Source organism: Macaca mulatta, chromosome 13 (assembly GCF_049350105.2).
Source record: "Macaca mulatta isolate MMU2019108-1 chromosome 13, T2T-MMU8v2.0, whole genome shotgun sequence".
NCBI classification, from domain to species: Eukaryota; Metazoa; Chordata; class Mammalia; order Primates; family Cercopithecidae; genus Macaca; species Macaca mulatta.
Window position 1 is genome coordinate 124,613,549 of NC_133418.1, and position 17,556 is coordinate 124,631,104.

The 17,556-nt window shown below is 44.7% G+C and overlaps 1 protein-coding gene across 20 annotated transcripts in view; it reads left to right on the forward strand.

Annotated features, from left to right (window-relative positions):
• The window catches only part of SH3YL1 (SH3 and SYLF domain containing 1), a 52,316-nt gene extending 35,372 nt beyond the window's left edge, over positions 1–16,944 (forward strand). For 7 of the 20 annotated variants that reach the window (XM_077958737.1, XM_077958736.1, XM_001117525.5 and 4 more), the window contains 2 exons: positions 3,699–3,755; positions 16,088–16,944. In XM_077958737.1, the coding sequence (XP_077814863.1) occupies positions 3,699–3,755; positions 16,088–16,278 (248 nt within the window). In that variant the 3' untranslated portion in view covers positions 16,279–16,944. Of the gene's footprint in view, positions 1–3,698; positions 3,756–12,629; positions 13,566–15,223; positions 15,332–16,087 lie in introns of those variants that run through there. The other 13 variants (XM_015111582.3, XM_015111593.3, XM_015111584.3 and 10 more) reach the window with 3 other exon arrangements.
• Positions 16,945–17,556: the final 612 nt, after the last annotated feature.

A 17,556-nucleotide genomic window follows, 5' to 3' on the forward strand; every position in this document is an offset into this window, starting at 1 on the left:
CCCTGCGTTGTCCCCTGTTCTTTTGGGATTCGGGTGGTCGGCCCACTGCTGATTCATGTTCACATGATTGATTTATTGAAACTCGTGTTTGCAGTGACTAATGAGATGTGAGCACTGAATTTATTTTTATTTTAGATCTCAGTGATTATATAAAATTTGACCCATATGTATGTTTTAAAATATATAAAATGTCCTCACTGAGAATGGATACCTGCACATGCATGTATAAAATCCTCTCACTTATAAAAATCCTCTTAGTATCAAGTCCTTATCAGTGTGGATTTAAAAATGACTGTGGACCTTAACGTAAAAAATGCCTTTCAGTTAACGATTGAAAAGCTCCGAAGGCTGTTTCTGCTGTAGAACCCCCTTCAGCGATTGCCTGTGCCGGCTTCTGGGTGTTTCCCACCGTGACCTCGTGTGTTCCCCGAACCCTTTCTTGGGGAGACGAGCGGTGCCCTCCCCATTTTGCAGTCACAGCTGTGTCCCTGCCGGTGTACAAGTTAGCCTGGCCACGTTTCTGCAGCCTCAGCCTCACTCGACAAACCTTCTCGGCTTCATCCTTTGTGGCTACAGCCCTACAGGTTTTCCGTGCAATACCATCGTTTCTCATGTGCTGTATCTCTCAAGTTTTGAACATCAGTTTTTAATTCAGTAAACTAAAAATTTAAAACTGGTGTCTACTTTTAACCTTTTATGTTAAACCTGACCTTTTCTTAAGTTCTTTATTTAAAAACTAAGTATTTTCAATTTATTTACATATCCTTACATATATATACACACACACATAATTTTATATAAATGCACATATGTTCATATGGATGGTCAGTGAAGGCAGTATTTTTTTTCTTTTCCTTTGTCGTGTTGCTTCCTTTTTTCCATTTCGCCTGTATTTTAACTTACAAGATATCCTCCTCTACCCTGATTTCAGGAAAACCAGGTTCACAACATAAATTATGAACTTCCACATTTTTTTCCTCCATTCTTGTGTAGTCCTACACATGACATGTACAAACATATACATAAACATGGCCAGAATAGTTTTATTTTGTCTCATAAAAATGCTATCATCTTATACGTGCTTTACTGTATCTTCTTGATTTATTTATTTGTTATTTGTTGGTTTGTTTTGCTCAACAACTCCACATACAAATCCCTAAGTCAACTGGTATAGTTGTAATTGCTTCTTTTTAGTAATTATTTAATATTCCATGGCACAAATGTATATAGTTTACTCAGTCACTCTCCTATTAATGGATATTAACTTTATTTCAGATTTTTTCCATGCCAAACAGTGCCACAATTGATAGACTTCTAAATTAATATTTATATATACTGGCACTTTTATGTTTTTGAGATAGTTACCATGAGTGGACATAATAGGTCAAATAATATATTTTTAAAGTTTTAACAGATTTAGCAGATTACTTTTCAAAAGTTTTTACTACTTAGAGTCTCATCAATCATTCCCCACCATAACATTCACCTACATATGCGTTCCCCACCACAGGCATTCCCCACCGTGTGTACCACCCACCATGCGCAATCCTAACCACACATACTCCCCACCATGTATACATACTCACCCATAACCTTCCCACCATGATAGTCCCCAGTATAGTTGCTTTCCACCATAGGCATTTCCTACCACGCACATTTCCCACTAGACTCCACCATATGCATTCCCCAACATGTGTCCCACCCACCATGTGCATTTTTCACCATGGTTACTGTCCACCATATGCATTCTCCACTGTATACATTCTCCACCGTGTATACTGCCCACCATACTCTCTACCATGTATACCACCCACTATGTGCAATCCTAACCATATGTCCTCCCCAGTATCTATACTCCCCCGTAACCTTCCCACCAAGTCCCCATTATATAGGCTTCCCACCATAGACATTCCCACTATGCACATTCCTCACTGTACACATTCTCCACCATTTTCATTCCCCACTGTGTGCATTTTCAACTATTACATCCGTTATGACATTCTTCAGCTATATCTTCCTCACCACTATTAGTGCAGAAGCATCTAGAAGATTTTGCCAGTCAAGGCTAATCACATCTCCTTGTTAATTGGATTATGTTTATTCCCATTAGTGAATGTAAACATCTCTTCATATAAATTGCTGGTGCTTTGGATTTAATCTTATCTGAAAAGTCTCTTCATCTCATTGGTCTGTTTTTCCTATTGGGATATCTGTTGCTTTCTCAATTTATGGAAACGTTATCTATATTACAGGTTTTGTTGGACATTTGGGTTGCAGCATATTTCTACATTTGTCATTTTTCTTTTGATCTTGTTTTTTGTAATTTTACTATATCAAAGTTTTAAATTTTATCTAAAAATATGTCTATCATTTAGTTTTTATAGATTTGGATACTTTGGTCATGGTTAAGGTCTTCCCACCTCCTATACAAGAGTGTATTCATAGGATCCTAGATTTTCTTGTGATTTTTTTTATCTTTGCATTTACTGGACACTTAGTCTTCATATAATTTGAGATCATTTTCCCAATTTTCCCCTCCTCCCAAATATGCAATTCTAATTGAAATAGTATTATGTACTTGCATCCATTCTATAATTTTTCAATGCTAATTACATAATGTTACATGTGTACATTGATTAATTTGAGATATAATAATTTTACCATTTCATGCTTTCCATTTGTTGAGATTTTATTTATGTCTTTCAATAAGATTTTGTCATTTCTGTGCCTTTTATGTTAAATTTGTTCCCAAGTACTTTGCGATTTTGATTTGCTATGGCGAATGAAATGCACTTTTCTATTTCTACTTAAATACCGATTTTCACAGTTAAGGAAATCTTAATTTGCTTATATTTTGTTTGTCTTATATCTGGTCACTTGCCCAAAAATATTTCTAATCCATTTTTAAAATAGATTCTCATGAGATATTTGTATCCTTTCCCCCATCCCACCAATGTTTATTTCTAAATTCTTACTTTCACAAATTTCTTAGGCCAATGACCTTCAAACTGGTGTATGCCTGTCTTTAGGAGTACACGGAGACTGCAAAAGTGGGTGTGGGCACAGGTCACTTAAGACACACCATCTCCAGATCTCCAGCTCCTGGATAAGTTCTTTTCAAAGCTGAACGCGATGTGCAGGGTGTGCTCTTCATCTTCTATACTGTTAGCATCAGGTTTTCTACATTTGAATAAGAAAAGCAACCCCCCAGACCATCTGCCTTTCACTGTTTGTCTTCTATACTGTTAGAATCAGTTTTTCTACAGTCGAAGAAGAAAAGCAAACCCCCAGACCATCCTGCCTCTTTCTACACTGTGTTGCCCCCAGAGCGTCAGAACAGGAATCCAATGTGAAATGTGGATGCGGTTAGTGAATGGCTCTTGTGCACAGTGAATCCTTCCATGAACCAGTGATTTCTGTTTCTTCTCCTTCAACGCAATTGAAGAAGGACCTAGTAGATTGTCATCTGAATTTAATGAGAATAGTGTGTGTACTTCTGTGTCATACAGATATCAGGTATTTACATCTACCTTACACTTCATGTATCTTTTGGCTTTATTCAGGCACAATCAAATGATGATCCTATCAATTTAGTGATTTAAAATATTGGCTCAGCCAGGGCAGGATTTGGCAATTTTGTGTGTTTTATATAATATGTACTAATAAGTTCTCAAAATCACCATTCTCTTTTTTGGCAGGTAACAGAAATGAATATAAGCTCTATCCTGGACTTTCCAGCTATCACGAGAGAGTTGGTAAATCAATAAATCTATATGTTTTAAATTATTCATATTCATTTTGTGATCACAAACTTCCTAATTAATCTGATAGGTTATGAAAATCTCTGGGAAGTCTTCAACCCTTTTCTTTAATTTATAGAATATTCACATTATTTTGAGAAGTACTTCATTTAGAAAATGCTATGCTTTTGTTGTCTTACTTGCCTTTAAGATAGTGAAGGTGACAGGAAGCTGACGGTCAGTGCTGACTGTGTAGGGAGCGTGTGCTGGGGACAGCGCTGCTGAGCCCCAGATAGAAGCTGACGGTCAGTGTCATCTGTGTAGGGTCAGTGTCGTCTGTGTAGGGTCAGTGTTACCTGTGTAGGGTCAGTGTTACCTGTGTAGGGTCAGTGTCGTCTGTGTAGGGTCAGTGTTACCTGTGTAGGGTCAGTGTTACCTGTGTAGGGTCAGTGTCGTCTGTGTAGGGTCAGTGTTACCTGTGTAGGGTCAGTGTCGTCTGTGTAGGGTCAGTGTCACCTGTGTAGGGTCAGTGTCGTCTGTGTAGCGTCAGTGTCATCTGTGTAGGGTCAGTGTCGTCTGTGTAGGGTCAGTGTTACCTGTGGAGGGTCAGTGTCGTCTGTGTAGCGTCAGTGTTACCTGTGTAGGGTCAGTGTCGTCTGTGTAGCGTCAGTGTTACCTGTGTAGGGTCAGTGTCGTCTGTGTAGCATCAGTGTTACCTGTGTAGCGTCAGTGTTACCTGTGTAGGGTCAGTGTCGTCTGTGTAGCGTCAGTGTTACCTGTGTAGGGTCAGTGTCGTCTGTGTAGCGTCAGTGTTACCTGTGTAGGGTCAGTGTCACCTGTGTAGGGTCAGTGTCGTCTGTGTAGCGTCAGTGTTACCTGTGTAGGGTCAGTGTCGTCTGTGTAGGGTCAGTGTCATCTGTGTAGGGTCAGTGTCGTCTGTGTAGGGTCAGTGTTACCTGTGTAGGGTCAGTGTCGTCTGTGTAGGGTCAGTGTTACCTGTGTAGGGTCAGTGTCGTCTGTGTAGGGTCAATGTTACCTGTAGGGTCAGTGTCATCTGTGTAGGGTCAGTGTCGTCTGTGTAGGGTCAGTGTCGTCTGTGTAGGGTCAGTGTTACCTGTGTAGGGTCAGTGTCATCTGTGTAGGGTCAGTGTCGTCTGTGTAGGGTCAGTGTTACCTGTGTAGGGTCAGTGTCACCTGTGTAGGGTCAGTGTCGTCTGTGTAGGGTCAGTGTTACCTGTAGGGTCAGTGTCATCTGTGTAGGGTCAGTGTCGTCTGTGTAGGGTCAGTGTCGTCTGTGTAGCGTCAGTGTTACCTGTGTAGGGTCAGTGTCGTCTGTGTAGGGTCAATGTTACCTGTAGGGTCAGTGTCATCTGTGTAGGGTCAGTGTCGTCTGTGTAGGGTCAGTGTCGTCTGTGTAGGGTCAGTGTTACCTGTGTAGGGTCAGTGTCGTCTGTGTAGGGTCAGTGTTACCTGTGTAGGGTCAGTGTCGTCTGTGTAGGGTCAATGTTACCTGTAGGGTCAGTGTCATCTGTGTAGGGTCAGTGTCGTCTGTGTAGGGTCAGTGTCGTCTGTGTAGGGTCAGTGTTACCTGTGTAGGGTCAGTGTCATCTGTGTAGGGTCAGTGTCGTCTGTGTAGGGTCAGTGTTACCTGTGTAGGGTCAGTGTCATCTGTGTAGGGTCAGTGTCGTCTGTGTAGGGTCAGTGTTACCTGTGTAGGGTCAGTGTCGTCTGTGTAGGGTCAGTGTTACCTGTGTAGGGTCAGTGTCGTCTGTGTAGGGTCAATGTTACCTGTAGGGTCAGTGTCATCTGTGTAGGGTCAGTGTCGTCTGTGTAGGGTCAGTGTCGTCTGTGTAGGGTCAGTGTTACCTGTGTAGGGTCAGTGTCGTCTGTGTAGGGTCAGTGTCGTCTGTGTAGGGTCAGTGTCGTCTGTGTAGCGTCAGTGTCACCTGTGTAGCGTCAGTGTTACCTCTGTAGGGTCAGTGTAGTCTGTGTAGGGTCAGTGTTACCTGTGTAGGGTCAGTGTCACCTGTGTAGGGTCAGTGTCGTCTGTGTAGGGTCAGTGTTACCTGTGTAGGGTCAGTGTCGTCTGTGTAGGGTCAGTGTCGTCTGTGTAGCATCAGTGTCACCTGTGTAGCGTCAGTGTCACCTGTGTAGGGTCAGTGTCACCTGTGTAGGGTCAGTGTTACCTGTGTAGGGTCAGTGTCGTCTGTGTAGGGTCAGTGTTACCTGTGTAGGGTCAGTGTCGTCTGTGTAGGGTCAGTGTCGTCTGTGTAGGGTCAGTGTTACCTGTGTAGGGTCAGTGTCGTCTGTGTAGGGTCAGTGTTACCTGTGTAGGGTCAGTGTCGTCTGTGTAGCATCAGTGTCACCTGTGTAGCGTCAGTGTCACCTGTGTAGGGTCAGTGTCACCTGTGTAGGGTCAGCGTTGTCTGTGTAGGGTCAGTGTCGTCTGTGTAGGGTCAGTGTCGTCTGTGTAGGGTCAGTGTTACCTGTGTAGGGTCAGTGTTACCTGTGTAGTGTCAGTGTTACCTGTGTAGGGTCAGTGTCGTCTGTGTAGGGTCAGTGTCGTCTGTGTAGCGTCAGTGTTACCTGTGTAGGGTCAGTGTTACCTGTGTAGGGTCAGTGTCGTCTGTGTAGCGTCAGTGTTACCTGTGTAGGGTCAGTGTTACCTGTGTAGGGTCAGTGTCGTCTGTGTAGGGTCAATGTTACCTGTAGGGTCAGTGTCGTCTGTGTAGGGTCAGTGTCGTCTGTGTAGGGTCAGTGTCGTCTGTGTAGGGTCAGTGTCGTCTGTGTAGGGTCAGTGTAGTCTGTGTAGGGTCAGTGTTACCTGTGTAGGGTCAGTGTCGTCTGTGTAGGGTCAGTGTTGTCTGTGTAGGGTCAGTGTTACCTGTGTAGGGTCAGTGTTACCTGTGTAGGGTCAGTGTCGTCTGTGTAGGGTCAGTGTTACCTGTGTAGGGTCAGTGTCGTCTGTGTAGGGTCAGTGTCACCTGTGTAGGGTCAGTGTAGTCTGTGTAGGGTCAGTGTTACCTGTGTAGGGTCAGTGTTACCTGTGTAGGGTCAGTGTCGTCTGTGTAGGGTCAGTGTTACCTGTGTAGGGTCAGTGTCGTCTGTGTAGGGTCAGTGTCGTCTGTGTAGGGTCAGTGTTACCTGTGTAGGGTCAGTGTTACCTGTGTAGGGTCAGTGTTACCTGTGTAGGGTCAGTGTCGTCTGTGTAGGGTCAGTGTCGTCTGTGTAGGGTCAGTGTCGTCTGTGTAGGGTCAGTGTTACCTGTGTAGGGTCAGTGTCACCTGTGTAGGGTCAGTGTCGTCTGTGTAGGGTCAGTGTCGTCTGTGTAGGGTCAGTGTCGTCTGTGTAGGGTCAGTGTTACCTGTGTAGGGTCAGTGTCGTCTGTGTAGGGTCAGTGTCGTCTGTGTAGGGTCAGTGTTGTCTGTGTAGGGTCAGTGTTACCTGTGTAGGGTCAGTGTCGTCTGTGTAGGGTCAGTGTCGTCTGTGTAGGGTCAGTGTCACCTGTGTAGGGTCAGTGTCGTCTGTGTAGGGTCAGTGTTACCTGTGTAGGGTCAGTGTCGTCTGTGTAGGGTCAGTGTTACCTGTGTAGGGTCAGTGTCGTCTGTGTAGGGTCAGTGTCGTCTGTGTAGGGTCAGTGTCGTCTGTGTAGGGTCAGTGTTACCTGTGTAGGGTCAGTGTCGTCTGTGTAGGGTCAGTGTCATCTGTGTAGGGTCAGTGTCACCTGTGTAGGGTCAGTGTCACCTGTGTAGGGTCAGTGTCGTCTGTGTAGGGTTAGTGTTACCTGTGTAGGGTCAGTGTCACCTGTGTAGGGTCAGTGTCGTCTGTGTAGGGTCAGTGTTACCTGTGTAGGGTCAGTGTTACCTGTGTAGGGTCAGTGTCGTCTGTGTAGGGTCAGTGTTACCTGTGTAGGGTCAGTGTCGTCTGTGTAGGGTCAGTGTTACCTGTGTAGGGTCAGTGTCGTCTGTGTAGGGTCAGTGTCGTCTGTGTAGCGTCAGTGTTACCTGTGTAGGGTCAGTGTCGTCTGTGTAGGGTCAATGTTACCTGTAGGGTCAGTGTCATCTGTGTAGGGTCAGTGTCGTCTGTGTAGGGTCAGTGTCGTCTGTGTAGGGTCAGTGTTACCTGTGTAGGGTCAGTGTCGTCTGTGTAGGGTCAGTGTTACCTGTGTAGGGTCAGTGTCGTCTGTGTAGGGTCAATGTTACCTGTAGGGTCAGTGTCATCTGTGTAGGGTCAGTGTCGTCTGTGTAGGGTCAGTGTCGTCTGTGTAGGGTCAGTGTTACCTGTGTAGGGTCAGTGTCATCTGTGTAGGGTCAGTGTCGTCTGTGTAGGGTCAGTGTTACCTGTGTAGGGTCAGTGTCATCTGTGTAGGGTCAGTGTCGTCTGTGTAGGGTCAGTGTTACCTGTGTAGGGTCAGTGTCGTCTGTGTAGGGTCAGTGTTACCTGTGTAGGGTCAGTGTCGTCTGTGTAGGGTCAATGTTACCTGTAGGGTCAGTGTCATCTGTGTAGGGTCAGTGTCGTCTGTGTAGGGTCAGTGTCGTCTGTGTAGGGTCAGTGTTACCTGTGTAGGGTCAGTGTCGTCTGTGTAGGGTCAGTGTCGTCTGTGTAGGGTCAGTGTCGTCTGTGTAGCGTCAGTGTCACCTGTGTAGCGTCAGTGTTACCTCTGTAGGGTCAGTGTAGTCTGTGTAGGGTCAGTGTTACCTGTGTAGGGTCAGTGTCACCTGTGTAGGGTCAGTGTCGTCTGTGTAGGGTCAGTGTTACCTGTGTAGGGTCAGTGTCGTCTGTGTAGGGTCAGTGTCGTCTGTGTAGCATCAGTGTCACCTGTGTAGCGTCAGTGTCACCTGTGTAGGGTCAGTGTCACCTGTGTAGGGTCAGTGTTACCTGTGTAGGGTCAGTGTCGTCTGTGTAGGGTCAGTGTTACCTGTGTAGGGTCAGTGTCGTCTGTGTAGGGTCAGTGTCGTCTGTGTAGGGTCAGTGTTACCTGTGTAGGGTCAGTGTCGTCTGTGTAGGGTCAGTGTTACCTGTGTAGGGTCAGTGTCGTCTGTGTAGCATCAGTGTCACCTGTGTAGCGTCAGTGTCACCTGTGTAGGGTCAGTGTCACCTGTGTAGGGTCAGCGTTGTCTGTGTAGGGTCAGTGTCGTCTGTGTAGGGTCAGTGTCGTCTGTGTAGGGTCAGTGTTACCTGTGTAGGGTCAGTGTTACCTGTGTAGTGTCAGTGTTACCTGTGTAGGGTCAGTGTCGTCTGTGTAGGGTCAGTGTCGTCTGTGTAGCGTCAGTGTTACCTGTGTAGGGTCAGTGTTACCTGTGTAGGGTCAGTGTCGTCTGTGTAGCGTCAGTGTTACCTGTGTAGGGTCAGTGTTACCTGTGTAGGGTCAGTGTCGTCTGTGTAGGGTCAATGTTACCTGTAGGGTCAGTGTCGTCTGTGTAGGGTCAGTGTCGTCTGTGTAGGGTCAGTGTCGTCTGTGTAGGGTCAGTGTCGTCTGTGTAGGGTCAGTGTAGTCTGTGTAGGGTCAGTGTTACCTGTGTAGGGTCAGTGTCGTCTGTGTAGGGTCAGTGTTGTCTGTGTAGGGTCAGTGTTACCTGTGTAGGGTCAGTGTTACCTGTGTAGGGTCAGTGTCGTCTGTGTAGGGTCAGTGTTACCTGTGTAGGGTCAGTGTCGTCTGTGTAGGGTCAGTGTCACCTGTGTAGGGTCAGTGTAGTCTGTGTAGGGTCAGTGTTACCTGTGTAGGGTCAGTGTTACCTGTGTAGGGTCAGTGTCGTCTGTGTAGGGTCAGTGTTACCTGTGTAGGGTCAGTGTCGTCTGTGTAGGGTCAGTGTCGTCTGTGTAGGGTCAGTGTTACCTGTGTAGGGTCAGTGTTACCTGTGTAGGGTCAGTGTTACCTGTGTAGGGTCAGTGTCGTCTGTGTAGGGTCAGTGTCGTCTGTGTAGGGTCAGTGTCGTCTGTGTAGGGTCAGTGTTACCTGTGTAGGGTCAGTGTCACCTGTGTAGGGTCAGTGTCGTCTGTGTAGGGTCAGTGTCGTCTGTGTAGGGTCAGTGTCGTCTGTGTAGGGTCAGTGTTACCTGTGTAGGGTCAGTGTCGTCTGTGTAGGGTCAGTGTCGTCTGTGTAGGGTCAGTGTTGTCTGTGTAGGGTCAGTGTTACCTGTGTAGGGTCAGTGTCGTCTGTGTAGGGTCAGTGTCGTCTGTGTAGGGTCAGTGTTGTCTGTGTAGGGTCAGTGTCACCTGTGTAGGGTCAGTGTAGTCTGTGTAGGGTCAGTGTTACCTGTGTAGGGTCAGTGTTACCTGTGTAGGGTCAGTGTCGTCTGTGTAGGGTCAGTGTCACCTGTGTAGGGTCAGTGTCGTCTGTGTAGGGTCAGTGTTACCTGTGTAGGGTCAGTGTCGTCTGTGTAGGGTCAGTGTTACCTGTGTAGGGTCAGTGTCGTCTGTGTAGGGTCAGTGTCGTCTGTGTAGGGTCAGTGTCGTCTGTGTAGGGTCAGTGTTACCTGTGTAGGGTCAGTGTCGTCTGTGTAGGGTCAGTGTCATCTGTGTAGGGTCAGTGTCACCTGTGTAGGGTCAGTGTCACCTGTGTAGGGTCAGTGTCGTCTGTGTAGGGTTAGTGTTACCTGTGTAGGGTCAGTGTCACCTGTGTAGGGTCAGTGTCGTCTGTGTAGGGTCAGTGTTACCTGTGTAGGGTCAGTGTTACCTGTGTAGGGTCAGTGTCGTCTGTGTAGGGTCAGTGTTACCTGTGTAGGGTCAGTGTCGTCTGTGTAGGGTCAGTGTCGTCTGTGTAGGGTCAGTGTCGTCTGTGTAAGGAGCGTGTGCTGGGGACACACTGCTGAGCCCCGGGAGCTATAGCGTCTTCTGAGGAGCACGTGATCTCCTTAACACTTGCTGTCCAGAAGCTTTTGAATTTACAATGGAGATAAAATGCCAAGGTTTTCTGATTCTGAATTACAATTTGATCCTTATTCCATTTTCTCTGTGTTTTAGCACCATAAATTTTATAGTTCTAAGAATTTTATTTTTCACGTTCAAATGTTTTGTTATTATTGGGAGCTGCTTTATAAACTTGTTAAGATCTACCATAGTGAAAATGGTCCTTCAACCTGTCTTAAATACTCTTCAGAGGTTCCCTGGAAAGAATTGAGCAAATGTGAGTGGGACACAAATTGAGGGCAAAGTTAAACAATCATAAAATAGCCTGTTTATTTTTTCACATTGAATACTTTCGTCACTGGAGTCACAAAGCCGTGTGCTGCTGGATATATACCTGTCGGAGAATTAAACATTTCATGTAAATAAAATTCCAAAAACTTAGGTACTCCAGCATATGTTAAAAATTTATATCATGCAGATAAAAATATGTCGAAAATGTCTCTTAAGCAGCATCCCCTGAAGCGAGGTCAGCGTGTTCCTGACGGGTTTAGGGTTGGTGACCTTTCTCTTCACCCTGGTCTCTCCTCCTGGGAGCCCGCTCCGGTGTTTTTCCCAGCTGGTTCTCCTGTGGGGGTTGAGCGTCTGCTCCTGGAGTCTGTACGGAGAGCAGGTGTGATGGTCTGGCTCACCTGCAGAAGATGCCGTGGTCTTAGGTGTGCGGAGAAAGCTCTGAGAGGTTTAAAAATGTGTTTCGCCGTTTGTGGTTCACACCCATGTTACAGGCCACGTTAAAGAGACATGAAAAGTTTGGCCTTTGGATACAGGTCCTTTAGAAGCAAAAGTGATTAAGGTGTAAATGTTGACACCAAGACAGCGTAAACATCTCAATTTTTATCTTACCCAGCCTCTTACTTTTAAAGACTCAAGATTAGACTTAGACTTAGGTGCCTAGTTGGTAAAGCACTCCTGAACTTGACAAGGTCAGCCGACTGGCTGCACTTGCCTGGGAAGGGAGGGGTCCCTACAGAGAGATGGAGCTGAGGGAAGCTGGCTGCAAGAGAGCTGAGGCCACGGATCCCGCAAAGAATGCCGTGGTAATGTGACGCTGGGAACTAGAGTTCCTTTCTCTATTAGAAACTTCCTATAACTGGCACCAAGGAAAAATGTTTCATGATAAGAAACTAAACTCTTAAGTGTGCTGTGGCGACAGGGGTTCCAATTTGAACCCCCGTACTTTCACTTACCACCTGTGGGACCCAAAGGTAACTTCACTTGCCATGGCTGGTTTCTCGGCTGCTTCTGTGTTTGTATTTGAGGACAGGGCAAGGTAAATTGTAACTCAGTTATGACTGAGATAATATTCCTTTAGCCCATTCTCCAATTCTTAAAGAAAAAAAATAAAAGGGAAGACTTATAGTCCACTTTTTAAATAAAACTTACTTTACGTTACTGTATTTTTTTAAAAGCAGCTGTGAAGGCATTAACCTCTTACCAAGGATTTCCTCATGTTTTCTTACCATCACTGCAGAGAAAAGTCACAGTTACATGGCCCCAGGGCCCGAGCCTTAAATTGAAAACCTGATGAAGCAGGACACTCAGTCCTCCACGTGCGAGCTCCTGAGTCTGTCTCAGCCCCACAGAGGGGCTGTCAGGCGTGATGATCCGCTTCATCACCTGTACTTTCCTCCCACCATCTTTTGGCTTCGCCCTTTGGAAGGTCCAGCTGCGTAGTTCTTGGGCCTCTCAGGCAGACAAGACTTGGAAATGCACCGTCCAATTTTCTGATCTTCCCTCTAGGGACTCTGGAAGGAATGGTTTCATAACCAAAAGCCTGGACCCTCCAACGTCGGCATTCGTCCCCTTCCTCTTACCCATCCCATAGTTGTCCGGGGTGGGGGTTCTCCACCGGGGCGGTACGCGCAATTTAGGCTGGATAACACTTTGTTGTAGGGGCTGTCTTCTGCCTCATAGGGCTCTTGGCAAAGGCTGTGTTCCCCTAGTCGTGACCTTCCCAAGGCTGTGATTTTTCTCCTGAAACAGGTCAGGCCAGGGGTGCTGGCTGCAAGGAGGCTACCTTATGCAGGCTTCGTGAGAAAGTGGACTGGAAGTGAAACAGGGACATCCACAGACCAGCCTTTCTAATCCTGGGCCTCAGGGCAGCTGCCAATCACCAGTGCTGACTGGAATCTAATTCTGCTTCCTGTTTGGGAAACATAACCCCTACCAGAACTAAACTGGAACATTATGAAGGAAATGGCCAGTTCCCTCAAAGATCCTTCCGGTTTTGTAAGCTCTTGAGTATGAAGCTTAAAGGCATATGTTGTGCAGAAGGAAAGGCCCCTGTGAACGCCCAGCTTTTCAGTAACTCAGTGGGGTTTGCTTCCCGGTAACCAGGAAGGTTTGTCTTCGTGGAAGGAATCATTACTTGGTTCACCTTTTTTTAGTGAACTCATTTGTGGGCATTAAACTTCTCCTTGTTAAAATTATTTCTAATATTTACATTAAAGGGGAACTTTAAGTCATTTGGAGTTTTTCAAAGAAAAAACTAACAGGGCACAGCACTAACTGGCTTGTGAACTGTTATCTCAGAAAGCAGGTAGGCTCCTGGATCTGCTGGCCTCACTCCTGTGATTTTCATGTGGATGGAGTTTCTCCAACAACTGCTCAACTCCTGACGCTCCTGTACTCCTCCTCAGGAGGCAGAGGCATTTACGGTGAATTGGGTGAGGAACTGGGTGAGGAATTCAGCACAAGGAACAGTCAACACACATCTTAGCCTCAGTAAAGGAAAAATGTGAGATCCCGGCCTCTTCAGACCTTCAGTGGTGGCCTTGCCTTCAGCTGCACCTGGAAACCACCCATGTTGCTCCTCTACCCTCCTCTCCCACTCTGCTTTCTCCTCATTTCATTTGGAATCTGCACTTCAGAGAAAATTAGACAATACCGGAATGTGAGGGCAGGGACCAAACCAGGTCTGTGATCTCTCCTTCTTTCTCTTTCTTAGTTCATAATATATTTATTTCTCTAATTATTCATCATAAAATATATTCCTGAAACTGCTTAGAACCAATTCAGTTATCAGGGATTACCCGGAACCACTTAGAACCAATCCAGTTATCAGGGATTACCCGGAACCATAGCAGCAGATGCTGTTATTTGTACAGTCTGGAAACCCAGTGATGCAGGGCACCATGCTAATCCTCCTTGAACATTTGTCTCATAAAAGTAAAATGCTGTGATAAATGTCAGTTTGGTCTGTTGAGCACAATTTAATATTTGTGAGGTTGTTGAGGGTCTTGGATGACCTGGAGACAAGTTTCATTGGATCCTGATCTTGGACAAATTACTCGGCATCTCTAAGGCTCAGTTTCAAATTCTGTGACGTGGGATAGGAGTAGCTGGCTCATTGCAGTGGGCGGTGTAAGTGGAGCGTGTGTGAGTGTCTGCCACGTGCCTGAGCAATTCGCGGTGGCTGCTCTTCCCAGATGCACATCGATTGGTGCTGTTATCATTGTCATCGTCCTTATTATGCATTTTTGATCTTACAAATGAGACTGCAATGTATAAATGCATGGTAGCTAAGATGGCTACAGCTCCCAGCACATTCCCTGATGTTCACAAGCACTCTTTTAACTCATTTCTTCCTGTTATCTAACGTGTCTGGGAGACAAGAGGGAGGAGAACAGAGTTCCTGGAGGGTCTTCACTGATTTGGTCTGGTTAATTAAGATTCAACTTTATTAGTGGATATCCTAAATATAATCATGAATGAGAGATTTCCAGGATGGATTTTTCTTTAGCATGAGCTTGCATCCTGATCTGATGACAGGGAAGCATGGCGTGAGCCCTGTCTAGGGTGCCCCGTCCAGGGCAGAGCACAGCCCCTTTCGTAGTGCCTGGCAGTGACTGCTCATTAACATGTGTGGAATTTAATCGTATACTCAGAACGTTTAACTTACTCTATTGTTTCTAGACTATGTCAAAATTTTATTTTGGTGACATTCTTTTAACCTTGTTTCTTAAAATTGGTAAACTAAAAGTAAATATAGGATGAAATAAAATATACAGAAATTATTTGTATTATAGAAAAAAGTAGTTATACCAGTATTATCTCTAGTGAAATTATTATTAGGATTATTTCTTTAGAACTCAACTAGATGGCACGTACTTTAAAGACAGAACGGTAGCACCATCTTGTGTGAGCTACAAATTCAGTATTTTAGTCAGAGTAGTTTAAAGTGTTGACTATTTTTATTTCTTACGGATGGACCAAAGTCACTTTATTATTATTATTATTGTTTTATGGGTTCAAATAGGACCTGGCTCTAGAGTCTGGTTATTGGTGTTTTCTCTATGTCTGTGCATCTAATTGCCTAATTTATGCACAGAATTATATGACGTGTAGAAGCATCAAACTCAATTTAGCTGAGTGCTCAAAAACTGTCTGTTTCATTATATTTTTATGATGTTATATGGTTTATAATATTTAATGTCCTTTATTCATGTTAACTGCTCAATTCTCAAAGTATTTTCTTCCTTCTACAATACGTGGATATACACATTGCATTGAAGTACTTGTGAAACATGTAGAAATGCTCCTGCCTGTGCTAATTCCAATTTATCTCTGGTATTGAGAGGATGGATCAATTAAGCACAGAAATGTAAACAGCCACAAAGCCCAGGGAGAAGAAATGTCTGCTGATGAAACAGCAAAATATAACTGGGCTGCAATCTTCAAGCCCAGTGAGTAAAGAGCCAGGTTTTAAAGCTGACTCCCCTAGGGTTTGATCATGAGCTCACATATCTGCCTTTCTCCCACGTCTGCCATCCATGAAACTGTCACAGCTATCTTAGCCCCTTCCAGCTGCTGTAACAAAACACCATAGCCCGGGCAGCTCATAGACAATGGAATTTTGTTTCTCACACTTCTGGAGGCTGGATTCCAAGATCAAGGTTCCAGGAGACTCAGTGTCTGGCAAGGGAAGGGTTTCTCCTTCAGAGTTGGTGCCATCTTACTGCGTCTTCACAAGGAGGGAGTTGCAAGAAGCTCCCCTCAGGCTCTGTCTGTAAGGACACTGATCCCATTCTTGAGGGGGAAACCAAATGACCTCATCAGCCCCTGGAGACCCCACTTCTAACACCATCACCTTCGGGTTGAGGATTTCAACACTTGAATCTCAGGGGGACCCAGACATTCAGACTACAGCAATGACTACTCTATTAAAATGGAAAAATATATAAATTGTATTATCTCATAGATGATTCAAAATTTAGAAAATTATAACCAGAAGCATGTGCTAAATCCTTAGGTATATAATGTGCAGAGAAAAATAAGTTTAATAATGTGATGAAAATTACACAGACTGTGTGTTGTGGTTTCTGCCAGCCTCCAAGACACCAGCATGCCAAGCCCTAAGTGGTTAATTTGTATCTTACCAGCAGATACCCCAGTTTCTCCCTTAAAGAACATAAATATGTGAATACTTTTTCTTGTTTCAGGCAATTTGAATCCACCCATAGAAGTGACAGCGCTGTATTCATTTGAAGGACAGCAGCCTGGGGATTTGAATTTTCAAGCTGGAGACAGAATCACAGTTATATCAAAAACAGATTCACATTTTGATTGGTGGGAAGGAAAGCTTCGAGGTCAGACTGGCATTTTTCCAGCCAACTATGTAACCATGAATTAAAGTGTATACTATTTTCTTCTTTGAGAATTACCAAAAAATTATTTCTACACTGACAGGATTTACTAGTTAAGCAATGTTTAATATAAATTTTAAAAACTTCTGTTCTACACAATTTCCATTCAGTATGTAAAAGATCTTGTTTTTCTATATAAAAAGAGTTGACTGACATATCTTTAAATACTTTGTACTAACTTTATCACACATGCTGTGCCATAGACTATCCTACAATTTATGTGCTCATAGTTCTTTTGTGAACATTTTCAAACATCACTAAGCATTTGATCTGGCAATGTATATGGTAGCTGTATTTTAATTTGAGAATCTTGAGGGTAGAGCCACGAATTTCAATGCATACATTTCCATTTGCAAAGTGACTGGAGAAAAAGAAATCAGCTTAAATGAGGTATGAAGTAATGTTTAGAGTTGTAGCTATTAACTAGAATATGAATCCTTAGAAATCATATTTATGCTTTCAAAAATTGTACTATGCATTTATCATAGAAATATGATTACAAAGAAGTCTGATACCGTGTCTTTAGACATATGACATCTCTCAACTTTTCTTCCTTATGGGGCTACATTTGTTCATTTCCATCAGTAGCATAAACTTACGGTGATGTGGTAGACTTGTCTGTAAATAAAATTTTTAAAAATTTACTAACTTAATATTTCAATTTTGTTCTTATTTTTTTTGTACGGTAGGCAAAGGTCCTGTGTCTCATATGCAGGGTGAAATCCACCTCCGTTTTGGGCTACCTGAGCTACTCCCTGAACTCTAGACTCCCCTCTCCAGCTATGCACTTGAGAGCTCCATTTGGACAAGAACAACACCTCAGCCCTCATGGGTTTAAATCCAAGCTCTTCTTTCTCCTCACTTAGCCTGCCCCTCCCACAGTGTTCCTCTTCAGTAAATGGAAATTCCATCCTTGGATTTCCTTGGTCCTTAGAGTGACTTCAGAGCCAACTTTCGTTCTTCTATCTCATGCCCTCTGTCAAATCCACCAGAGACTATGTTGCCTTTCAGACACTCGCTGACCCAATATTTGCACTCCCCCTGTGCCCACCCTGAAGCGAGCTGCCTGCTCAGCCCCAGCTCCCGCGTAGACTCCTTGCTTCAGCCCTGGCTTCACCCAGCGAACCCTGCTGAGAGGAGCAGGTGCACATTGCACCGTTTGTCCTGCTATTCGCTCCTCACTGCCTTATGTCATACACACACCTGTGCATTGGCCTTTTTATTGATTGTACCTTCTTAAGACATGGAAAAGGAGAATGAAGATC